This window comes from Lynx canadensis, chromosome A2 (genome assembly GCF_007474595.2).
Source record: "Lynx canadensis isolate LIC74 chromosome A2, mLynCan4.pri.v2, whole genome shotgun sequence".
Lineage (NCBI taxonomy): Eukaryota > Metazoa > Chordata > Mammalia > Carnivora > Felidae > Lynx > Lynx canadensis.
The window spans coordinates 154,650,909-154,676,992 of NC_044304.2; the positions used below are offsets into that span (position 1 = coordinate 154,650,909).

General features: G+C 43.2%; 1 protein-coding gene across 5 annotated transcripts in view; it reads right to left on the minus strand.

The window, feature by feature from the left end:
• SLC37A3 (solute carrier family 37 member 3) overlaps nt 1-26,084 on the minus strand; it is a 45,563-nt gene that overhangs the window by 16,033 nt on the left and 3,446 nt on the right. For all 5 annotated transcript variants that reach the window (XM_030308561.1, XM_030308562.1, XM_030308563.1 and 2 more), the window contains 7 exons: nt 20,659-20,820; nt 18,901-19,009; nt 12,375-12,467; nt 9,340-9,423; nt 7,123-7,268; nt 2,485-2,581; nt 30-114 (listed from right to left, as the gene is read on the minus strand). In XM_030308561.1, coding sequence (XP_030164421.1) covers nt 30-114; nt 2,485-2,581; nt 7,123-7,268; nt 9,340-9,423; nt 12,375-12,467; nt 18,901-19,009; nt 20,659-20,747 — 703 coding nt within the window. In that variant the 5' untranslated portion in view covers nt 20,748-20,820. The remainder of the gene's footprint in view (nt 1-29; nt 115-2,484; nt 2,582-7,122; nt 7,269-9,339; nt 9,424-12,374; nt 12,468-18,900; nt 19,010-20,658; nt 20,821-26,084) is intronic.

Genomic DNA, 26,084 nt, shown 5'->3' on the forward strand with positions numbered 1-26,084 from the left:
TTCTGAACAGAAAGGCCGCTTCTCCTCACCAATTTCTTCTGGTGACACCAGGAGTCCAAAGAAGATGATGATCCCACCAGCAAACTGCACCGCCGCGGTCACCAGAAAGGCATACTGGAGAAGAGAGGAGAGAGGTGCCTCCTTACCCATCTGGGGGATTCGTTCAAGCACATTCATTAGAAGCACCCATGGGGCAGGTGGGGAGCTGGGCAGGAAGAACAGGGAGACTGGCAAGGAAATGGCCCATGCCAGGCACAGAGCTGTTTCGCGTGTTTTCCCAGGCATCTTCCCCACGAGGCTCAAAGAGCACAATTAAAGTCCCAGGGACACTGAGTGGTACTACAATTGTGAAATCAGGACTGGCTCCCAAATCCTCATTCTTCGCACCACACAGCCTCCCAAGGAGACAGTATCTGCCCCTGCAAACATTCTATCCGGTTGAGGGGATTAAACAATACAGCAAACAATAACACGAGGCATCAAGCAGCCGAATAGATGAGAAGGCCCAGTCCTAATAAGAAACACATAGAGAAGGAAACAGCTAATGATGCCGATATAGCAAGACAATGTCTTAAGGAAGAGCTAAAACAGGCAGCTGACGGTCTTTCCCAGCACGACTGAAGCAAAGAGGGCTGGGAACTGGATAGAAAGTCTCCTACATGGTCAAAGCAGATGGCTTGTGCTGAGGGACAGTAGGGAATAAAACTGATAGGAAAAGGTGAGATCAAGATGAAAGAACCTCAAAGGCCAGGCTGCAGAGCTGAATTCTGTTTAATAGAGAATGGAACCTGATGTGGATAGACAGCCTAAATTTCTGGAAAAGACGGTGACACGTTAGCGTTTCCAGAAGTCAAACCTGGGAGCAGCACACAGGGTGAACCAAAATCCCATCTGAAGCAATGAGTATAATCCAGACGCAAATCTAAGAAGCCTAGAACAAAGGTGACCGGGAGCGCACAAAGGACCTCCCATTGACCCTAACTAGACAAAAATTCTTCTGAGACCAAACCTTTGGTGAACTATTTAAAGATTTATTTATTTTTTAGGGGCACCTGAGTGGCTCAGTCGGTTAAGCGTCCGACTTCAGCTCAGGTCATGATCTCGCGGTTCGTGAGCTCAAGCCTCGCATCGAGCTCTGTGCTGACGGCTCAGAGCCTGGAGCCTGCTTCTGATTCTGTGTCTCCCTCTCTCTCTGCCCCTCCCCCACTCACACTCTGTCTCTCTCCAAAATAAATAAACATTTTTTAAAACTTAAAGATTTATCTACTTTTTAAAAGATTAACTTACCTACATTATTTAGGTTTTAAAATACATATACTTTCACATGATCTAAGAAACAAAAAGTAGATTGTATAGTAAAAACTCTCCTTCCCACCTCTTCTCCCAACCACTTAATCCTCATTTTCCCAACATATGACCATTGTTATTTGATTTCTACTTCCCAGAGACTGTTTTAGAAACACAAGCGAATATAAATATATACTCTAACTTTTCCGCCATTCTACAAAAATGGCTTCACTCAATACACGCTGTTCTGCACCCTCGCTTTCTTCACTTAACATACCATTGAGAACTTTCCCTATCAGGACGGAGAAAGCTTCCAAATTCTAATTTATGGCCTTCAGCCTTCCGTTGAAGAGGATGTCACAGTTTATTTCCCTACTGGTTCACATTTGTTATCAATTTTTGTTATTACAAACAATGTTGAAATAACCGTATAGAAATATTACCTTGTATATGTGGAAGTATATTCACCTGTGGGATTACTTACTGGAGGTGGAACAGCTCAGTTAGAGCAGCTGTAATTTTGATGGACAGTCTCATAGTGACTCCGGGGGGGGGGGGGGAGTCAATGCTTATTTACATTCTCATAAACACAAGATGCTATCAAACTTATGGATTCTTACCAATATAACAAGTAAACAGCATAGTTCCTTTCTTTTTTAGTGTAGTTTTAATTTGCATTTCTCTACCAACTAACACCTATGCTCCATAAAGGCGGAGATTTTTCTCTTTTCTGGCCAGTGCTCTACTCCCTACTGCCTAGGAGCACTTAGACTGTAATACATATTTATTGAATGAATAAGTTACAAATAAAGTGGCATATTTTGTCATATATTTCGAAACCATTTCTATTTCTTTTTCATGAACTACACATTCAAATCCTTTACCCTCCTTTCTATTTGTTGTTGATCTTTTTATTATCAACTTGCAGATACTCTTTACATACGAGGGAGATTAGTTCTTTATCTGTAACATGAGTTGCAAAGACTTTTCTCCCAATTGATTATATTGTCTTTAGACTTGGGCATTTTTCCCATGAATAATCTCTATGTTCGGATTTATCAAAAGTTTGTCTACTTTTAACACAAGCCTTGCCCCACCCAAACATAGCTGTACATAGTTTTAAATAGCCATAGTACTATTTCCTAAAAAACAAAATATATTTATATACTCAAGAAAAAGCTAGAAAGAAATACCTACCTCATAACCATACTGTAGAACAGAAGAAGCTAGGCATGCTCCCAAAATATTGCCCACTGATGCACAGGCACTCCAGAGACCAAAAACAACTCCTCGTCTACGAGAACAGTAGAAAACAGAAGACAATACAATCGGAAGGAATTCTGATGCAGTTCCCATACAAAATGGCCAAAATGGTGGAAGTCCACATTACAAAGAACCAACATTCTATCTTAAGATGTTTTTAAAGTACACCCAAATGACAAAACATCATGTTCCTTAAGGCTATTATTAAACTAAAGCTCATTTCGGGGTGCATCCCAAGATACTGTTAAGAGATTTTTGAAAGTAAGCCACAGATTGGGAGGAAATATTTGCCTATCACTGATCCAATAAAAGACTTGCATTTGAAATACAAAGAACTCTCAAAAGTCAATAATACAAAACAATCCAGGGGCGTCGGGCTGGCTCAGTCAGTGGAGCATGCAACTCTTGATCTCAAGGTTGTAAGTTGAGTTGGGTGTAGAAATTACTTTAAAAAAATTTTAAATCCTAAGGGGGGAAAAATCTAATACAACATTAAAGAGTATGAATCTACAATTATCTCAAATAAAAAGTTTTAAAAAAAGAAGCTTCATGCACACAAAAATATGATGCAAGTAAGCACATAAAAAGATATTGGACCCATCAGATATTAGGGAAATGCAAATGAAAACCACAGTGATGTACCACTGCATACCTACTAGAATAGCTGAAAACAAAAAAGGCCACATATACCAAGTGCTGGCAAGAACACACAGCAACTAGAACCCTTACACTCTGCTGGCAGGAATGTAAAATGGTAAAACCACTTTGGAAGAGACTGCCAGTTTCTTAAAAAGGTAAACACACACCTACCACATGACACAGACATTCTACTTTGAGGTATTTATCCAAGGAAAATGAAAGCATATGTTCTTTTAAGGATTTATACACAAATGTTCACAGGGGCTTTGTCTGTAATAACCAAAAACTGAAAACAACCCAAACGTTCAACAACAGCTGAAAAGATAAATGGTGATACAATAGGTTACTACTTGGCTAAAAAAAGGAATGAACTATCGATACACATGATATGAATGAACCTCAGAATAATTACATTGAATGAAAGCAATCAAGAAACTATATACTGTATGATTCTATTTATATAAAATTTTAGAAAATGCAAAGTAATCTAAAGTGACAGAAAGCAGATCAACAGTTGCCTGGAGACAGCAATGGGAGGGAGGGAGAAGGTAGCAGGAGTGGTGGAGGAGAGGACTTTAACAAAACGGCAAGAGGAAACTCTTGGGGGTGATGGATATGTCCATTTTCTTAACTGTGGTGGTGGTTTTAAGGACGTATGCATGCCAACGCTCATCAAATGGTACATCTTAAATCTGTGCAGCTTATTATATACCTTAATAAAGCCATTAAAAAAAAAACAGGTAAACCAAGAATCTAGTGGAAGGAAACCTAGCTACCACAACGGTCCAGGAAAGGGGTGCCTGGGTGGCTCAGTTGGTTAAGCAGCTGACTTCAGCTCAGATCACGCATGCAAGTTCGAATCTTGCATCAGAGTCTCTGCTTTAGCACAGAGCCCACTTCAGATCCTCTGTCCATCCCCACTCCCCTCTCTGCTTCTCCTTCTACCCCCGCACCCGACTCCTACGTGCATGTGTGTGTGTGTGTGTGTGTGTGTGTGCACATGCGTGTTCTCTCTCTCTCTCTCTCTCTCTCTCAAAAATAAACAAACATTTAAAAAATAATAAAATGGGCTCCTGGGTGGCTCAGTCGGTTGGGCATCCAACTTCAGCTCAGGTCATGATCTCATGGTTTGCGGGTTCGAGCCCCGTGTCGGGCTCTGTACTGACAGCTCAGAGCCTGGAGCCTGCTTCGGATTCTGTATCTCCCTCTCTCTCTGCCCCTCCCCAATTCATGCTCTATCTGTCTCTGTGCCTCAAAAATAAATAAATGTTAAAAAATTAAGGGGTGCCTGGGTGGCTCAGCCGGTTAAGCATCCAACTTCAGCTCAGGTCATGATCTCGCGGTCTGTGAGTTCAAGCCCCGTGTTGGGCTCTGTGCTGACAGCTCAGAGCCTGGAACCTGTTTCAGATTCTGTGTCTCCCTCTCTCCCTGACCCTCCCCTGTTCATGCTCTGTCTCTCTCTGTCTCAAAAATAAATAAACGTTAAAAAAAAAGTTAAAAAATTAAAAATTAATTAATTAATTAAAATAAAAAATCATAAAACATACAAAATCTAGCAAGAGGGTCCTGGAGGAAAGAGTCAGGTCAGCCTCTGAACAACACTGGCTAACCAAAGACATGATTTTAGAAGAAACCAGTTGAAAAAGAACTGCTTTAAATTGTCATAGTTTTATTGGTACTTTGTGGTTTATTGCTGTGTTTTAGAGGAAACCTCACTGGGCCTTAAGTAGCACATCATCAATTTCACTTATTAGTATTACTTGTTTAAAAACAAATTGTCTGGGGGGCGCCTGGGTGGCTCAGTCGGTTAAGCGTCCGACTTCAGCTCAGGTCACGATCTCGCGGTCCGCGAGTTCGAGCCCCGCGTCGGGCTCTGGGCTGATGGCTCAGAGCCTGGAGCCTGCTTCCGATTCTGTGTCTCCCTCTCTCTCTGCCCCTCCCCCGTTCATGCTCTGTCTCTCTCTGTCTCAAAAATAAATAAACATTAAAAAAAAAAAAAAAAATTTTAAAAACAAATTGTCTGGGGCGCCTGGGTGGCGCAGTCGGTTAAGCGTCCGACTTCAGCCAGGTCATGATCTCACGGTCCGTGGGTTCGAGCCCCGCATCGGTCTCTGGGCTGATGGCCCAGAGCCTGGAGCCTGTTTCCGATTCTGTGTCTCCCTCTCTCTCTGCCCCTCCCCCGTTCATGCTCTGTCTCGCTCTGTCCCAAAAATAAATAAAAAACGTTGAAAAAAAATTTAAAAAAAAAAATAAAAACAAATTGTCCGGGGCGCCTGGGTGGTGCAGTCGGTTAAGCGACCGACTTCAGCCAGGTCACGATCTCGCGGTCCGTGAGTTCGAGCCCCGCGTCGGGCTCTGGGCTGATGGCTCAGAGCCTGGAGCCTGTTTCCGATTCTGTGTCTCCCTCTCTCTCTGCCCCTCCCCCGTTCATGCTCTGTCTCTCTCTGTCCCAAAAATAAATAAACGTTGAAAAAAAAAATTTAAAAACAAATTGTCCAATGTTCAAAAATGAACAATAATGGCTCAAGTTTTTTTTCTTTGTGATTGATCCATAGAAATAATGGAATGGTCAACCTGTCCAGGCACTGCTTTCAAACACCCAGGGTCATCCAATTTATAAAAGCTCAGGTAAGGAGTGCCTGGGTAGCTCAGTCAGTTAAGTGTTCAGACTCTTGATTTTGGCTCAGGTCATGATCTCAAGGTTCATGAGATGAAGTCCACATCAGGCTCTGTGCTAACAGCATAGAGCCTACTTGGGAGTCTCTCTCTGCCCCTCCCACACACTTTCTCTCTCTTTCTCTTTCTCTCTCTCTCTCTCTCTCTCAAAATAAATAAATAAATAAACATTTTGGAGGGCGCCTGGATGGCTCAGTTAAGCGTCTGACTCTTGGTTTCAGCTCAAGTCATGATTTCATGGCTTCGTGGGTTCAAGCCCCACATCAGGCTCTGTGCAGGCAAAGCAGAGACTGCTTGGGATTCTCTCTCTCCCTTTGTCTCTGCCCCTCTCCCACTTGTCTCTCTCAAAATAAATAAATTAAAAAAAAAACAAAACATTTTTTAAAAAATGAATAAAAATTAAAAAAAATAAAAGCTCAAGTAATAATGATCTCAAAATGATATGTGTCAAAGTGATTATCTTTGGGTCACCCGGGTGGCTCAATTAAGCATCTGACTCTTGATTTTGGCTCGGGTCTTGATCTCGTAATTCGTGAGATCGAGTCTCCACATCAGCTGCTGGCAGCACAGAGCCTGCTTAGGATTCTCTCCCTCTATCAGCCCCTCTACCCTCCTCTCTCTTTCAAAATAAAAAAACAAACTAAAAATAAAAGATTATCTTGGGGCACCTGAGTGGCTCAGTCAATTGAGCGTCCGACTTCAGCTCAGGTCATGATCTCACGGTTCGTGGGTTCGAGCCCCACGTCAGGCTCTGTGCTGACAGCTCAGAGCCTGGAGCCTGCTTCGGATTCTGTGTCTCCCTCTCTCTCTCCCCTCCCCTGCTTGCACTCTGTCAGTCTCTCTCAAAAATAAATAAACATTAAAAAAAAAAAAAAGAAAGAAAATGTGCTGGGGGATGGGGGGGAGACTGGATGGCTCAGTTGGTTGAGCATCTGACTCTCAATTTCAGCTCAGGTCATGATCCCAGGGTCGTGGGATTGAGCCCCACGTAGAAATCTCCCCACCCCCACTCTCTCAAAAATAAATAAACATTATTTATTTAAGAATAAAAAAGAACGTGTCTCACGGGGCTAGGCCACCCCTCAAGTCCACACCATTTCCGACACGCTCCAACGTGAAACCTCTCAACTATTCTTTCTAAAATAGAGGGAAGGCACGGGAAGGAGCAAAAAGATCAAGTTGACTGATGACAGGTGTGAATAATCTGATATTAAAACCACTTAAAAAGAGAAATTAAAGACAAGGGGAGTGGCATACCCCGCTTTCCCAAACCAGTTGCCCATAACCGCAACCACACAGGGCCAACCGGTAGACTGCAGCAGGCCATTCCCAATCCACAGACAGCAGTAGAGGCCCTTGTTGTAGAAATGTAGCCATTCTGTGACAGGACCAAAGACGAACACCTACGAGGAAGGGAAGAAAAAGGGACACGTGACATCCACACGGACACCTAGAGGACACCTAACTGCCTACCATGCTTATGTTTCTGCATGAAGAGACACATTCAAGGGTCCCGGGCCTAAGAGACACGCGGCTGACTCTCCAGAGGCTCCTGCTCAGAGCAGCACCGAGCGAGTAAGACAAACACGCCAAACTGCCCCCACTGACGAAACACGTCAAACAACACAAAGCTCCCTGACGACCACCCCCCGGCTCAACGTGGATCTTCTGCTCTAAAAAGTTCAATCCTCATTGTTCGACCCCATTATACAGCTCTCGTTTTCTCGTCCTCAGGCCCATGTGTGTGGAGGACAACTGTAAGGACCGAGTTTGTGGATATAAGGTCAGTCAGCGCAGGGCCACGCACACCGTGGGGCCCAGGACACACAAGCATCATTATTACTGCAGCTGTCGAGAGAACCGGTGGAAGCTGTGATCGGCTCGGTAAATCAGTAGCGTTCGCCAAGCAACTGCTTTTGGTAGGCATTTTGCTCAAGTGAACATTTTGTCTGCAGTTGAAATTTCTTTGGGGACTATTCTGCATGGGTTAAAAAATGGAACGCACCATACTATGTTTCCATTCTGGAATAAGCAAAAGTATAAGGAGAGAAAAACGGTCAGTGGTTGCTGACCAGAGGCTGGGGGAGGAGGGAAGAATGGTAGTGACACAACTGGACTCGTTTGTTGAAACTTGGAACCACACACCAAGAAGGGTGAGTTCACGCACATACTTCAATTTTTCAAATAATGTAAAAAAACAAAACAAAATGTACACAGGTTTTAAAATAAGATGTATACGTGGGTAGGCGAGCAGGCTACGAATGAATGAAGTGTTTCAATCTCTCAAGTGGCAGATATTGGAAAATAATCATAAAATAGGGTCTAACTGAAATCCATGCTTTCATTCAACCAATAAAAATTCCTCACTAGGAGCTAGGAAACAAACAAACAAAAAAGATGCATCAAATGTGGATCTTGACCTCTAGAGCACTAAATTAGCTAGGCGTTGTTCCCCAGGCCTCCCACAAAAAAACTCGCAAGAGCCTCCCTATCAGCCCTGTGGGGAGGTCTTCAATGAGGCTGAAGCAAGAGCAATGGCAGCTGGGAGATGGCGGAAGAGGAAGTGACACCCAGGTAGTCCAGGTCTCGGGAAATCTGTGACCTCAACCATCATGCTGCAGACCCCCAGGGAAAGCAAGACTGATACAGAAATCAGCAGCCCAAGCAGCAGACAACGTAAAGTGCTACGGCGGGGGAGCCCGGAAGAGGAAGCGATCCCTTTCAGGAACGAAGGAGGTCAGGAGAGTAAGGCATTATGAAAGAAGTGCCATTTAGCCAGTCACTTGCAGGAGACCCTGAGTTAGACTATGGAGAGCTAACTGAACAGGGAGCCATTGGAGGCAGGAAGAAGAGCGAGAGCAAAGAGAGTGAGGCAGAAAGACACAGGCTGTGTTAGGACCACGGGAAAAAGTATGGCCAGATCCAAGTGGTGAAGTGTAGTGGTCAACACAACTACCAATGCGGCTCAGGACCAGGTTCTTGAGAGCACTGAATGCCGTGCTATTTATGCTTGGCTTTGGTGGTGAACGAATCAGGGAAGGGGCTCCCGCAAATCTCACTTTAAAAAGATTCCCCTAAGTGATGGGGCGCCTGGGTGGCTCAGTCAGTTAAGCATCTGACTTCGGCTCAGGTCATGATCTTGCAGTTTGTGAGTTCGAGCCCCACGTCGGGCTCTGTGCTGACAGCTCGGAGCCTGGAGCCTGCTTCGGATTCTGTGTCTCCCCCCTCTCTCTGCCCCTCCCATCCTCATGCTCTGTCTCTCAATAATAAATAAATGTTAAAAAAAAATAAAAGTAAAAAATAAAAAGATTCCCTCAAGTTGAAAAGGCACACAAGGTACTAAAAAAATGGAAGATTAATTCTATTCTCCTGTTCTACGTATAGAAATAGAGAGAGTACTTGGATTCCAAAATACCTGATCAAGATGATAATATTGATGATGACGATAATAACACTAACACCTTTTCAACTTACCACTAGTGCAGAAGAACACATGCCAAACGACAGAACCCATCGCAAATTAAGCCGATCTCCAACAATTCCACTGATGAAAAGGCCCTAAAAATAAAGTATGTTTATTTTACAGCTCTGAGTAATGACACAACATGAAAAACAGGAAGATACAATGCGATGCAGGTGAGGGAAACAAAACACTGACATGACTCAAAATTAAACTTCGTTCATAAGCCCAGACTAGCTGTCTCCATCAGTTTCACACACGTTTCGTGAAATAACAGTGGGTTTCTGCACATTACACTGTAAATAAACTCACATACCCAAATACTACAATCCAGTGTAAACTCTGGTTCTACCACAAGTGGATCCCCATCACTGCCTAAAAAAGAGACTGGAAAACCAAAAACAAAACAAAGCAAAAATACTAATGAAACAAGCACACAAATACATTTCATTTTCTAGAACAGATTAACTCGTAAGGATCAGCGATGTGCATTCCCACAGGGGCTGCACTTAGCCATTTGCATTCTGAAATCAAGATGTGTCACAACGCGTCCTTCACAACAGAAGCTTCTGGGGCACAAGCACTGCCTGTTTAATCTGACCCTTGGGCTTCATGGCTTCCTGACTTCACGAGGCAGGGAGTGTAGGGGCACAAAGCCAATAATTAGTTGAAGATAAGTACAAACGTTCTGCCTCCTGCTCTCCTCCCACTGAGCGGCAAGAATCAAAATCCGGTGGTCACGGCCGCAAGGCAGACTAAGGAGCCAAGGGCAATACACTGGGTTTCTTCCATTAATATGTAAAAGGAATAAATGTCTTGACTGAAAACCTAAATCCAGGTATAGGTGTTTGTGACACACCGACTGTATCCATACTAGAGAAAACAGACGGTATGTCTCATCATCGACCTGTCACTACTTCAAAAGAAACACCCGGAAGCTTCAGATTCTATGTTCTATAGCTGCCACTCACATGTCTTATGCTACAGACAGTAAAGGGGGTGAAGAAAATCTCTCAACGTTTCAGATGGGGGAACCAACTTATTCTGTGCTATTCCAAATGCCTACATGATGCCTGAAGTGCCAGAAGGACATGCGGCTCGGTATAAAGAAGCATGATCACTGACTGCTCGTGGCCCCTTTATCTCCTAAACCTACTGAATCCTAGTGATAGGTATGATCACAACTCTAGAGAAGAGGAAACTAAAGATCAAAAAAGGGTGAAATTCCATTTGGAAACCAAATATGACACAGCCAGTTGACTGTGGTAGAGGTGGTCTTTGCACTGGACGATGCTGCTTCTTAACATACACCGTAAAGGCTCAGTGACAAGCACTCCAGGGAGTGCTCCACCCACAGGGGATGCTCCACCTAAAGCTGAATGACCATGTTATTGGGATTTCCTACTCAAAATGCCCAGGGTGAAGAGTCAGGCTAATTGATCCACGATCTGCTCCAACTGTTTCTACTACTACAGGCTTCCTCTTTGAAGAAAAGATATTCCAATAATTGCCCAAAGAAACACTCAGAGATTACTCTGGGACTTTCACTTGGTGTTTCACATCACCTGGATATTCGTAATCAAAGGCTTTTTTATAACTGGACACATTTGCAAGAGAGGAAATCAGACCCTGGGAGAAAAGCGCAGACGGCTCACAGTATGCTCCCCGCGGCCTGAGCTCAGCCGCCACCACACAGCTCCCGCAACCAGAGATCCCAGCTGCCCGATCCAAGACGACTACCTTGGACAGAGAATCAGCGCCTGCCATGCTGGTATGGCTCCCAGGACACCACCATCTCTCGGTTCTCCCCCTTTACTGCTGCACCTCTGCCCCCACGTGCCCATTCTTCACGTCCCCTGCCTCGAGATAACAGAAGCCCCATGGCTCAGTTGTCGCACCTCTTCTTCATCCTCACCTGCTCCTTGGATGATTCCATCCAGTCTCCTAACTGAAAATTATCTAGATGCCAAAGACTCTGAAATCTGTACCGCTAGGCTGAGCCTCTACCTTGAACTCGAGACTCACATAATCAAATGTCTACTCTTCATCCTTTGGGCAATAATAGGTATGTCATATGTAACCTGTCTAAAAGAGACTGCCCCCAAAGCCTACCCCTCCCACTGTCCTCCACTCTGCTATGATACTTCTACCCTAGAGTTGTTCTCGACACCTCTCTTTCTCTTATATTCCACACGCAACAGGAAAAAGAATTATTGGTTCTACCTTCAGAACACAGGTAAAATCTACCTCTTCCCACCTCTGTTACCCCACCCTGGATCTGAGACATCATCATCCTTCACCTCAAAACCGGAATAGCCTAACCTGTCTCCCTGTTTCTGCCTTTGCCCTTGGTTCAGTCACCCAGGGCAGCAAGTGCACCTGTACAAACATGGGGCGGATCCCAGCACTCGTCTGCGCAAAACCTTCCATGGCTCCCATCTCACTCAACGTTAAAGTCAAAGCCCCAACAGAGGGACCAAAGCCCTAAAGGTCTGAGCCCCATACCTTCTCTGGCCTCACTTCCTGTCTCTCTGTTCTAATCACCCAGACCTCATTCACATCAGGTCTTGGCTCAAATACAGCCTCCCACCCGAGGTCTTCCCCAGCCATCCTACCTAAATTACAACTCCCACCCGGGGCTATATATTCCCCTTTCCCTGCTTTATTCTTCTCCACAGCACCTATCACCTTCACCCATCCTCTTTATTTGTTTATGTACAGCGCCGTGTTACTGTTGGTCCTCCTTAGCTCCCACCCAAGAATGTAAGCTTTATAAAGCTAGGGATTTTTCCTGTGTTGCTCACTGATGAACTCCCACAGACTAGAAGAGTATCTGGCACATGATAGGTTCTCAGTAAATATTTGTCAGATGGATGAAAATGAATGAATGGCTGGGTAGATGGAGGGGAAGGACACAAAATACAAACTTCAGCAAAACTGAACTCTCCTGGGTCAGGAAATTCTAGAGTCCCTTAAACACTTGATAAGTGTGCAGCCATTTCCGTATACATCTTTCCTCAACCTAAAACCCTCAAATTCTAAAACTCACCACAGCATAAGAGAAGAGGAAAATGGTGTCCAGCGTTCCAAGGAAAAGAGTGGCCTCCTCTGCGCTGGGGAACAAATGGTTGCTGGTCCAGATCTACAACAACACAAGAGCCAGGTCAGTCCCCACTGGTACCTGTCAGTCCTTCTCTCTCTCAAAGCACCTGCACCTACGGCCTCTGCCCGCCCTCGCAGAGCCCCGGGGAGGTTGCACAGAGGAAATCAGCACTCTGTAGATAAGGAAACACACATGAGAGGGTTTGCAAGGTCAAAGCTACTTGCACAATACGAAAATGTGAGCTGCTTTTTTTCTTCTTTTGCACTGACAGCACGTATGCAGCGGTGGGTAAAACTCCTCGTGGCTCAGCATGAGTCAAGGCCGTTACGCCAGACCCTACTATTAATCGTATATTCTTTATGGCCATGCTCACAGTTAAAAAAACAAAAAAACAGAAACAGGCCGATTTCACTTAAGAATGTCCTTGGTACATGCTAGATGCTCAAATATTTGGCGAGAAGCAAAAAGTATTAAATTTATTAAATCTGGCCCTCAAGTCCGCTTATCTCTAATATTCTGTGTGCCAGTGCTCGGCATATCCAGGCACCATGGCTGTTCCGAGGAACAGCACACGTGCAGCGTGTGAAGTACGAGCCACAATACGGTTTTTTTACTTGGAAGAATGACTGACAGAGGAGCCACAGTTATTCAGATTTGGGTATTTGGCAGATATGTCCTCAAAAAAGAACGAAATGATCCTGTCACTTCAAAATCCATTCAAAGTACAAGACAGACAAATGGATCTTAATATAAGTGTACAAAAAGCTAATCGATACAGTTTCAGATTCCACATGGCAACTAACCTTTAAGAAATTGCCACTTGTCAAATTCTGGTATACTATCAAAGACACATGCCCACAATCAGCTGAAAAAGCTCTTAAAGTACTTCTCCCCTTTCCACTGTGTATCTGTGAAAGGCCAAATTCTCTTCGAACAGTTCAAAGGATCAGATGGCAAGAGACTGAATTCAGAAGCAGACTGAAAATCTACTATCTTCTACTAAGCCACATGTGAGATTTGCAAAAATGTAAATCAATGTCATTCTCCTCATGAAGTGATTTTTTTTTGTCTTGAAAATTCATTTTTTATAAAATGTCATTTATGTTAACACATTATGGGTTTACTTAATTCATTTAAAAAATAACTAAAAAAGAGATGAGGTGGTTTTTTTTCCAATTTCTCAGGTTTTTAAAAAAATTTTTCAATGTTTATTTATTTTTGTGAGACAGAGAGAGAAAGAAAGAGAGAGAGAGACACAGAATCTGAAGCAGGCTCCAGGCTCCGAGCTGTCAGCACAGAGCCCGACACGGGGCTCGAACTCACAGACTGCAAGATCATGACCTGAGCTGCAGTGGGGTACTTAACTGACTGAGCCACCCAGGCGCCCCTAAATTTCTCAGTTTTAATTCCTAAAATAGTTTTAATTTCTAAAATATCTATAAATGTAAACCCACAAAACCAAAAACTCTTTGGGGTCCTCAACCCAAAAACTGAGAGAACTCCTAGAATAAATGATTTCTGAGATGGGTTGTTACAGGAAAGAAATTCTGACTTTAGAATATTAAAGAGAAAAATCACAATCAGCAATAAAGAAAAAAAATGTTTAACAGAAAGTAAAATCCCCAAATTATAAAAGAATGCATAAAGTGTGATTCTAAAGGATTGGGACTTATTTCTGTGTGGCTTCAGGCATCAGTCTTGCTCCTTTAACAACACCTCACACGCTGTCACATAGAGAAAAGAGCAGCCCACACAATGATCGATCGGTATTTCCATGCACTAAGTGGGGCCCTAAAGTTCCCCAATTCGAGTCATTTTGCCTCAGGCCACAATCTTCCGCCCTGATGCTCATTAGGACCCAGGACCAAGCCCTGTTGGGCACACATCAATGTGAGCTAGAGACAGTGGCCTCAAACAGCTGTCCCAAGTTTCAGGAGTCCTTCTTTACTCTCTCAAGAGGTCACCAAAACTCCCTGCAGGTGTGGCTTTCACAAGAACGGACAGATTTCAAATAGCTTTCTTTGGCTTTACTACCAGAATTCAGCTGAAATATACTTTTGATGGTCTACTTAACAAGTGGACCAAAAGAAAGTGGACTTAACAAAAAGAAACCAAAAACAAAAACAAAAAACAAAGTAGGACTAACAGAAAGATACAGAAAATAGGGTAAGAGAACAAGCCTAGTAAAGAAAGTTCCCTTCAACAACAGAAGTCAGACAGACTTGTCAGAAGGATGCATACTAGTGAGAAATGGTCCATGCATGCAGAGCAAATCACCCAGTGTTTAATGAAATGACTTGCACACGGTGAAATCCCATGCACTGCAGTGGTGTAGCTGAGCTGGCCTGCATGCACATACAGTTAACATGGGAGCCCCCGCCCCCCCTCCCCCGGCCTGTATGCATGTCGGGTTTTCGCGTGTTGTGGGTGGGAGGGGCTGTACTAAGCACCGAGGCACTTCCTGGAAGCATGAAATTGTGTGCGTGGGGGTTTCCTAAGTAAGAATGTTTAGCACAGAGTGAGGGCGAGGCATGGGGTGGGGAACTACTGACAAGAGCTTCCTGAAGTGGTGCACAGAGAATGAGTTAAAGCTGACTTCCGTTCTGGGGTCTGCTCTCTGACCACAGTGAGTGGTATCGCTTTCCGTGAGATTCTGCTGGGGAAGAGCAGCTGTGGATGAGCTTGAGACAGAGTGTTGAGGACACCCTGAATCCCGCTACCCTCTCCTGGACAGCTTAGACTCAATCACACTGCTCTCCTGGAAGGACTGTACTGTCTGGGGAGGTAAGGCTTTTTAACTTAATAGAACAAAATCTTGCTTACAATTTTCAGTCAAGTTGTCCTCAAATATTAAATTTAACCATTACCTCCTTGCTATCTCTAAACATAGATTTTATGTTCTGTTCCCTATTTTCAGTGTTCATCCATATCAGTGGGATCCATGATAAATTCTCAGGTGAAGAGACTGTGTGTGCTTAATTCTTTTTGTAAAGCATCTAAGATAGCTATGCATTAAAATGAAAACTATAATAAGTAATTTTTGATGATGCTGTTCAGGACACTTAAATGTTTAACGCTATGTTAGCAAACTATTTTTCAGAATAATTTTACATAAACCCCTGTTTTTTTTTTTTTTTTTTTTTTTAGTTTATTTATTTTGAGAGAGAGAGAGAGAGCACGGATGAGCAGAGGAGGGGCAGAGAGAGAGAGAGAGAGAGAGAGAGAGAAAGAGAGAGAGGGAGAGAGAATCCCAAGCAGGCTCCATGCTGTCAGTGCAAAGCCCGACACGGGGCACGATCTTAAGAACCGTGAGATCATGACCTGAGCTAAAATCAAGAGTCAGACACTTAACCCACTGAGCCACTCCGGCGCCCCATAAACTTCTGGTTCTAAGAACTCTTCCCACTTCAGACAAGAAAGCAAGTCTCAAATGGAGGCTAGCACTGACAGTTACAGACACAGAAGCACAGGAAGAGTGAAAAGTACATATCACCCCAGCTGTTCCACTCCCAGCAGTAGGCTTAAAAAAGAAGAGGAAAGAAACAAACCCAGACCTTAAAGTGTAAAGAAAGGAATGGAAGGTCAGCACTGCTCTCCACCACAGCAGAGACGGAAATACAAAGATCTCCAGGATAAGTCTGAACGTGACTTCTTTATAACCAACCCATCCAAAGCACTTAACCCACAGTTCTGAAAAACCAGAATGGTGAAATCTATTTTAGCAGCAATTAGAGTAAGTAAATAAATAAACAAACACCTAAGCAGAAAAGTTAATACAAGTCCCACAAGAGCTAATAATGTTAACATGGTTACTGGCAATAAAGAGTTAACAGAGCAGGCCTGAGACTGTTCTCCTCAAAAACGCCTACTTGTGAGTTTGGCCCCTGGCTGGCACCTGAGAACTTGGATTTTGGGAGTGTTTCCATCCTTTCCCACTAAGAGTGGTTCACTGTACCTAAACTGTTTGTACAAACAATGTGGTTTACACTGAACCTTTCCTCCTAGGCGTCTGGAATTTTTGTACATGTCAGGCACAAGGTGCCTATGTGACCAGTCCCAATAAAAACCCTGGGCACTGAGTCTCTAATAACCTTCCCTGGTAGACAGGTTGTCACAACCTGTTGCTGGAAGAATCACATACATCCTGTACGACCCCACTGAAAAAGTCCTCTTGGAAGCTCGCACCTGGCTTCCTCCAGAACTCAGCCTATGCTTTTCCCTTTGCTGATTTTGCTCTGTATCCTTTCAGTGTAATAATCCACAGCTATGAATATGACTATAAGCTGAGTCCTGTGAGTCCTCTTGGTGAATCATCAAACCTGGGGGTGGTCTTGGGGGCGGCCAAACTCAGTTACCTAAAAAACAAAGGCAGCCTTAGGCAGCATAACCAGAAACTTAGTGCCGAAATCAAATCCTATTGCTCTGTATATTAATCAGACTGCACCTGCAAAATCACATTCAGCACACAGCACCACTACACTACAGTTCAAGGAACCACGCACGTTGGCCTAAATGAGAGAAACTTAGGAAGAAAGGTCTTCTCTGAATATTCAACAGGCTGTCACGCAGCAGGAATCGACCACTACGAATGGCTCAGAAGAAAACCCAAGATCAAAATTAAACAGCAGAATACTTTTCCCTAACATAAGAAAGAACTTTCTAGAAGTATTAAAGCAGAAGGTGAGTGATCGTCTTTCAAAATGACAAAGAAAGCATCTATACTGGTTGAGAGGTTAGAGCACATGACCCCTTCAAGGGCACTCCAAGGTTTGTGACAAGTCATTTGATCATTTAGATGTACTCAGGAAGCACACAGCACTGTCAAGACTCAGTGTGAAATCTAACCCTCTATTCGTAACATCTTTCCTTTTAAAAGTTCCTGTTATGGGGCACCTGGGTGGTCAGTCGGTTGAGCGTCCGACTTCAGCTCAGGTCATGATCTCACAGCTCATGAGTTCAAGCTCCACATCTAATTCTGTGCTGACAGCTCAGAGCCTGCAGCCTGCTTCAGATTCTGTGTCTGTCTCTCTCTCTGCCCCTCCCCTGCTCATGCTCTGTCTCTCTCTGTCTCAAAAATAAATAAAAACATTTTAAAAAATTAAAAAAAAAAGAAGACATGCCAAGAATATTAATATGTATCTACAATTCCACATAAGTAGAACTCAAGGAATGTGGTAAAGAATGCATGGAGTGGGGCACCTGGGTGGCTCAGTCAGTTGAGTGTCTGTCTCTTGGTTTCAGCTCAGGTCATGATCTTGTGGTGCATGAGTATGAGCCCCGCATCAGGCTCTGTGCCAACAGCTCTGAGCCTGGAGCCTGTTTCAGATTCCGTGTCTCCCTCTCTCTCTGCCCCTCCCCCGTTCATGCTCTGTCTCTCTGTCTCTCTGTGTCTCTGTCTCTCTCTCTCCTCTCTCTCCCTCTGAAAAATAAACATGAAAACATTAAAATAATGCATGGAGTGGATTTGTATATTGAAATAGGGTATCGTAAAGAATAGCATCTCCAGGGGCACCTGGGTGGCTCAGTCGGTTAAGCGTTCGACTTCAGCTCAGGTCACGCTCTCACAGTCCGTGAGTTCGAGCCCCGCATCGGGCCCTGGGCTGATGGCTCAGAGCCTGGAGCCTGCTTCCGGTTCTGTGTCTCCCTCTCTCTCTGCCCCTCCCCCGTTCATGCTCTCTCTCTGTCTCAAAAATAAATAAATGTTTAAAAAAAAAAAAATTTTTTTTTAAATAAAAAAAAAAAGAATAGCATCTCCATTCCAACTGGTCATCAAAGGATTCACTTGATCCGTAATGAATTCAAAGAAGTGGATACATACTCCCTGACTTCTAGACTCTTAAGCAAGATACAAACAAATGAAACAATCACAAGGTACCTAAATACTGAGACATTAAACTATGTAACACACCGTACACAGTTCAGATGGGGGGGGGGAGGAATTAGTGGAAGCTAGGAAAAAATTTGATAGAAAAAGTGGCATTTTAGGGGCGCCTGGCTGGCTCAGTTGGTAGAGCATGCGACTTTTGGACTCTGGGTTGCAAGTTCAAGTCCCACGTTGGGTGCAGAGATTACCTAAAAAAGAAGAAAAAGTGGCATTTTATCTCGCCACAGAGGGAAAAGCCAGATTTAGATGGGAAGGAAAAAAGAGAAAGAGCCTAAAAAAGAACATGAGCAAAATCTCAAAGGCAGAAATGAGTACAGGTGCTTGTGAAACTCAATTAAAAAACAGTCTCACCAGAACTGTGTCACTTCAAAACGGTGAGAAAGCAGCTGGATAGAACGGTAAGTAAAACAGGTCTGAGTCAGGGCAAGCTAAGAATCAGACAGAATAGTTTGGATTTTATGCCATAGGAAACAGCCATTTTTCAGAGTCCTAAGCAGATGAATGAAACAAACTAGAAGAATTTCAGAGGAATTTAGGGGTGGGCATGGCTCGCTTCCTGAACCCGTCCTAGCACTTTGTTCCACTTACCTCTACAGGCAATCTAATGGACTTGTTAAAAGCACTTGGGGTCCACTGCTTAGAGATACTGACTTTGACATTGCTAAAAGTTTTTCTTGATGCGTGGAGCAACGAATAACTGCAAAAGAGAAAAGAAATACAGCTGAATGAATAGCAAAGAAAATGGCATTCAATAAAAACCCATTTGTTTTATTCAATTTTAGAATTCTTCTCTTAAAAAAAAAAAAAAAAGTTTTGCTTTATCAACTGAAACAGTCTGCCAAGCAAAAGAAAAACTTAACTGGGGGTGCCTGGGTGGCTCAGTCAGTTGAGCATCTGACTTCAGCTCAGGTCATGATCTCGCAGTTCTCACAGTGAGTTTGAACCCTGCATTGGGCTCTGTGCTCTCCGTCCAGAGCCTGGAGCCTGCTTCGGACTCTCTGTCTGCCTCTCTCTCTGCCCCTCCCCCACTCACACTCTGTTTCTCAAAAAATGAATAAATGTTGGGGTGCCTGGGTGGCGCAGTCGGTTAAGCGTCCGACTTCAGCCAGGTCACGATCTCGCGGTCCGTGAGTTCGAGCCCCGCGTCGGGCTCTGGGCTGATGGCTCAGAGCCTGGAGCCTGTTTCCGGTTCTGTGTCTCCCTCTCTCTCTGCCCCTCCCCCATTGGTGCTCTGTCTCTCTCTGTCCCAAAAATAAATAAACGTTGAAAAAAAAAAAAATTAAAAAAAAAAAAATGAATAAATGTTAAAAAAAAAAAGTTTTTTTTTTTTAAAAAGAAAAACTTAACTAGTCTTATATAAGCCCCTGTGTTCACTCCTAACTTATCCCTCCACCTCGAAGACAGATACGTGATTGATCCCGACCGATTTTAAATCATGGAGGCAGTTCTGTAAAGAATTTTAAGTCTTTAGCAACCACTGGCCCCTTGTTGTTGTACTAGCCACTCGGTAGCTTTCCCTTGAGTCCTGTCTTTTCCTCATATTGATGCCTCCTCTCATTCCCAACAAACGGCTATCCCTAAAAAAAGCATCCAAAACTACCTATCAACTGTTACACAATTAGAGAACCATTTCCTAGTTCTGCCTTAAAACAACCAAACAAACCTATCACATCATTTGTGGTGCCTTCAATAAAGATTAACAAAAGAAAATCTACCCAGAAGAAATCATCAAAACAGCTGAGCCACAGGGTTATAAGTAACATGGCTCCTAAAACCAAACAGCCTGGTTTATGTCATCTATGGACCACTAAAGAGAGCCACTGAGGGCCACAGAATCACAAATACTGATGATTCCTTGGTCACGCTCCTTACAATTGTCTCATACAATTTTTACTTTACTTCTCAAGGATGCACAGGGCATATCGTGAACACGTGCATCCTGTGTTCTGAAGCTCCTGGTTTTAGTAAAGAAAGAATTTCATGTTAAACCACAGTTTCTCAACCGTGGCACTACTGACATTTGGGGCCCTGAAAATTCTCCGTTGTGGGAGGCCAGCCTGTGCACCGTAGGGTCTGTAGCAGCATCCCTGGTCTCTATCCACTCCAAGTGGCACCCCTTCCCCCAGTGTGACAACCAAAAATGCCAAACATTTTGGCCAAATATGGGCAAACATTGCCCACGGGGCTACCAAAAAGTACAACAGAAAGAATAACTAGCCAGTTCATAAGCCCATGCCAACTCGTGCATTCAACACTTGCCATGCAGTAAGTACCTCTCCCAAACAAACAAACAAACAAACAAACCAAAACACACAAGAGAACAGTTTTAGCAATCCATCCGCATACCTGAAGAAGGTGAGCAAGAACACAACAACGTGATGATGGCTGAATCGGGAGAACAGAGTTCCTCTTTGAAAAATATTTGGCCAGGCCATAGTCTTCCTGACCTTCCTTCTCACCTCTGACCTCAAAGTTTGGACAGTGAATTATTTACATCATTTCTTCTTTCTGGAAAGATAAAACGCATTATCAACATTACTTAAAATAGGCAGTTAATCTAAAAACTGAATTATGTAGACTTATAACCAGTCAGCATATTATCAGGCCTTGAAAAAAAATCACATGGGCTAGCTGACACCAGAAAACTAGATTGATAACTATGTTTTATAACAAGTCCTTAAAAAGAAAAATCCTTGACAAAAGATTGCATACTAACAGAAAGAACTCTCATACAAACTGGTAAGAAAATCACTAATTCAAGGCCAGCTGGCTGGCTCAGTTGGAAGAAGGTGTGACTCTTGATCTCAGGGTTGTGAGTACTTAAATAAAATCGCAGGGGTGCCTGGGTGGCTCAGAAGGTTAAGTGTCCGACTCAATTCTGGCTCAGGTCTTGACCTCACAGTCATGAGATCAAGCCCCAAGTCAGGCTCAGCATGGAGCCTGGTGCTTACTTGGGATATTCTCTCCCCCCCCCCCTTAAAAGAATAAACTTTAAAATAAAACAAAATCTGAAAGAAAAGAAAATCACTAATTCTGACAGAAAAATGAGGAAAGGAAATGAATAGACAACTCAGAAGAAATGAAATGTCTATTTAATTTATCAAATAAAAGCTCCAATTGGTCAGCAATACAAGAAATATTAATTAAGGCAAGAAAACGCTTATATAGTTAAAAAAGATTGTGCTCAATGTAGTTCAAGGTCTAATGACTCCTAAACTCTCATATACTGCTGATGGAGGTAAAATGTAGTATTACAGAAGACAATCTGGCCATAGTCATTAAGAGCTTTGACACAAAAATTCTATTTCCGGGGCACCTGGGTGGCTCAGTCGGTTGAGCAGCCAACTTCGGCTCGGGTCATGATCCCACAGTTCGTAAGTTAGAGCCCCGCGTCAGGCTCTGTGCTGACAGCTCAGAGCCTGGAGCCTGCTTTGCATTCTGTGTCTCCCTCTCTCTCTGCTCCTCCCCTGCTCGCATGCTGTCTCTCAAAAATAAAGATTAAAAAAAAAAATTCTATTTCCAGGGACCTATCCCTAAAGAAATACAAGATGCATTCAGCTCTATAAACAAAGGTAGCTTTCACAGTATTTCAAAGAAGCTTTTTTATGTTAAAGAAACGAACTTTGTGTCAGTCATAAGGAAATGGGTAAAGAGGCAGGGCCACTCCCATGCCCTCTGTCTCCACTGCTTTCTCTCACTTCTCCTTGGTTCTCTCTGAAGGCCGCATCCATGCTCTAATACCCAAGAATTAAGCACAGAGTAAGCATCTAAAATTTAATGTCTCCACTTATAAGTCTGCAGAGACAACCTGAATATGCAATTAAAAGAGGAATGATTAAATAAACTATGGTATATCCATATAGCTGAATATTTTATAATCATCTGACATGAAGAATTAAGGCTTTTTAGTGACATGAGAAAATGGCAAGTGAAAAAAGGAAGAAATGGGGTGCCTGGCTGGCTCAGTCAGTAAAGCGTATGACTCTTCATCTTGGGGTGGTGAGTTCAAGTCCATGTTAGGCATAGATGACTTACAAAAAAAAAAAGTAATATGACTTACAAATATCAACTCAACTCTATGTTTACATAATATTTACAAATAAATAGGGAATACACTAGCTCTCTCTGCGTAGTAGGATTATGGGTAATTTTAATTTTCTAAATGCTTTCCTAAAAAATCTACAATAAAAGTATATATTACTTTTATAAGCAGAAGGGAAAAACATCCACAGCATTGGTAAAGTCTTGTAATTCACTTGCTTATTAAGAAAAAATAAAGTGAAATTAACAAAATGACCTGTATGCTACATGTACTGCAATAGTTGAGGTAGGAGACAAACTCAAGAGCTCCCAATACTGAAATTAGCAAGTCACAGGGCTTTGCTTTCAAGGCTGTGTGCCTTGTAACTTCTATTAGACTCATGTTTTCACCAGCCACAGTTTAGGAGAGGTAGCCAAACCGTAAATGCTGACAGACCCACCAACTGGCCATTCCTGAAACTTTTGGATAAAAGGTACAAAGGTGAGGTGGTTAGATATTATAGCTGTTTGACTTACTGGCTATAAGCCTCTGGACACGCCAATCTCTATGAATCGCCTGTGGTAGTCTATAAAATGTCCTGTCTCTTTTGAGAGTTATAAGACTAAAATAAACAATGAATGTAAGTAAGGTATTATTAAGATAATTATTTTAGCCACTGATCTGCCCAGGATTAATCAAGCCCACAGCAGAATGTAGCTAATTTCATTTAATCTTTCTCCCTGAAAAATGTTCACAAAATAATGAGCCGAGTAGGATTTTAAAATTCCACTTACAAAACGTAATAAACTTTCTGTCTGTAATTCCAGAAAGTTACAAACCCGAGAGCTATTAGTGTCACTGCTAAATTTACCTCCATCTCCTAAATTAAACATGAAACCCAGTGGAACTCAAAGCTTTGTGTAAATTGTAGCTCTTTGAACTGAACACATACATTCACACCTCAAAACAGTATGTTGATAAGAGTTATGAAATTCAGTAATTTATCAGGTAAAATAATTCCAAAAATGTATGCTCCAACAGATTGCGATTACATTGCTTTGGCAATAATGGTTGTGTATTTCAAGGCTCTGCAGTTACATTAATAACTTTAAATGACTACCGAGCTGTTTGAGACCATCTGGATTTCATTTCTAATAAACCACCTTTTCCTTAGTTCCGTGACATGAGAGAAAAAGCTTAATAAGTACACCAGGAAAATAGTTTTAGGTAATCACCTGCTGCTGGCAGGATGCCATTTAAAATGAATACTATTATAACATCTGGTCCTAAGTAATTACAATAATTAATAATAATAATACCTTGCACTTATATTCTCTACATCACAGAAGCGATTTCTAATCATCTGTGAGCTCTGTGACCCTGGGAAAGTGCTGAGAGTTTTTGCCAAGTCTGAATCCATCAAGCACATTCTACTTTCTGAAGACCATTTTCTTTACTGCTCTAAACACAGACTGAACAAATGTCTAACATTTTCCAAGTGTATGTAAATGCTGTCATAATTAATAAAACCAAAATTCATTTAAGTACTTCTAAATTCAAAGTAGTTTATCATTTAGCATTTTCTCAATGGATACTGAATATACAACTATCACATGAGAACAAGAATTAGCTTTTAAAAACAAAACTTACTAAAAATAAGATCCCTGCCATCAAAAAGGGTCCAGAATCACTGAGCCATGCTCACTCCTTTTCAAAACGAGTTCATAATCATGAACTCATCTGATTTGTGATGAAGCTTTTTTGAGCCCTAGAAGATCACGTATACAAGGTATTTTCCAGAATGAGACACTCTGCATTGTGTGATCAACGCTGAATAAAATACATGGAACGTGTCCAGATGGAAGGTAATCTCCCCCTTATAAAACAATGCGTTGGACTATAAAGCGTTCCAAAACTGTTACTTTCTATAGATGTTCAGAGCCCATTTCAACCCCCCAGCAGTAAGAGTTCAGGCTGTCCTGTACCAGGAATGCTGTGGGAGACACAGACTACAAAGCAAAAAGGGGAAGGCTGGTAGGACAGATGGCCCGCGGAAAGCATCTCGGCCCCCACGGCCACGTCCTCTGACCCAGTCCTCACCCGGCCCCAATCAGCTTCTCTGAGCTCATGCTGGGGGCTCTACTGCCCGCTGCCCCTCAGCCCTGTCACCGACTGACCTCCCGGCAATCCGCTGTCACTACAGACAGCGCTTGCCCCGCTTGTCTTCGGCCACTGCTTCGGTCTCCGTGCAATATCCTGGTGGCTCATCTATCACTCCCCAGTCCTCTTCACCACCCATCTTTTCCTCTATAATAACCCACAATTTTATAGAAGTTTTCCACAATAAAAACCCCATCCAGTAACTACATCACCTCCCCCAGGCAGATTTCAAACCCCCAACTTTCTTCCCTTCCAGAAAACTCCTTGCTCTCCTACTTCCCACTCACCAGTCATTTTACCTCAGCAAAGCTCCCAATTCAGTCACCTCACCATTTTCCCATCATCCGTTACCCTCCTCTGGTCCTCAGTTCCTTCTTCACTAACTTAGAATCTATCCAACTCCCTTATGGGCCTTTTTTTCTTGCCTCTGTCCACCTACCCTGTACCCAAGCGGCTGCAGTTTGCCGGAGAAAAATCACACAGGCGGGCTGATTTCACTTTTTAGATTCAAAACCACAAACCTCAAAGGGCATGCAACACTGCCCAGCATGACTACACTTCCCTAATGATTCTGCTCTCTCAACCTCTAAGACAATTCCACACTTCTCTCGTTAAAGCTCCAGCACCCCTCTCTCTCAACCAGCGCGACGGCTTTCTGTCGACGCCCAGAACAATGGCTCTAACTCGGACCCTCCAGAGTTCCCGACAGTCCAGACAACTGTCCAATTGATATGCCTCAGGTACCTGAAGCAAGATGCTTCACTTCCTCCCTCAAAACTGATTCCTCCCCCAGGACCCCCCACCTCATAAATGATACTACCATTCCCCCAAGTTGCCCAAGGTAACCAGGACTTATCCTTCATTTTTCCTTTTCTCTCTCTCAGCTTCCACAACCAACCCATCACTAATTACCTCCAAAATACATCCCAAAGTATTCCTCCTCTCTCCATCCCCACTGCCACCACCAAGATTAGCCACCCATCCCCCACCAAGCCTACCCCTAAAGCCTTCTGCAGGGTTTCACCATTTCTATGTCTACCCTGCCCCCAACTCATTCTACACACATCGGCCAGAAATATATCTTAAGACATAAACCAGCTCCCACCCTCTGCTTAAAACACACCGATAGCTTCCCAAGACTCAGATAAAAATACAAAACAATTTGCCATGCCCTTCAAAGCCTGAATACCCCAGTCCTCTGTAGTAAAATGGGAAGGTTAAGGGGAGGAGAGCAGTGAACTGGACAGCTGTGGTTTGCAAAAGGAGGCTAAGGATAAAGGAGGTGACTGCCTGAGCAATGCCTTTTGAGAGAGTGGGTGTTTCTTTTTTAACTGTTTTATTGATTGTCAATAGGTCATGCATGCATAAGGCAGAAAATTCAAAAGACATCGAAGGGGTACCATAGAGTGAGGTCTCCCTCTCTGATCTCATCACCCCGTGCCCTTACAGGTTTCTTTGCATCCCTGCAGAATCCATGCCTGTGCATCCACTCCAGGCATAGCTCCTCACTCACACATACACAAAGGAGCATACGACACACTATTCTGCACCGTTTTCTTTTCTTCACTTATCAGAGGTGGGAGATCTGCCC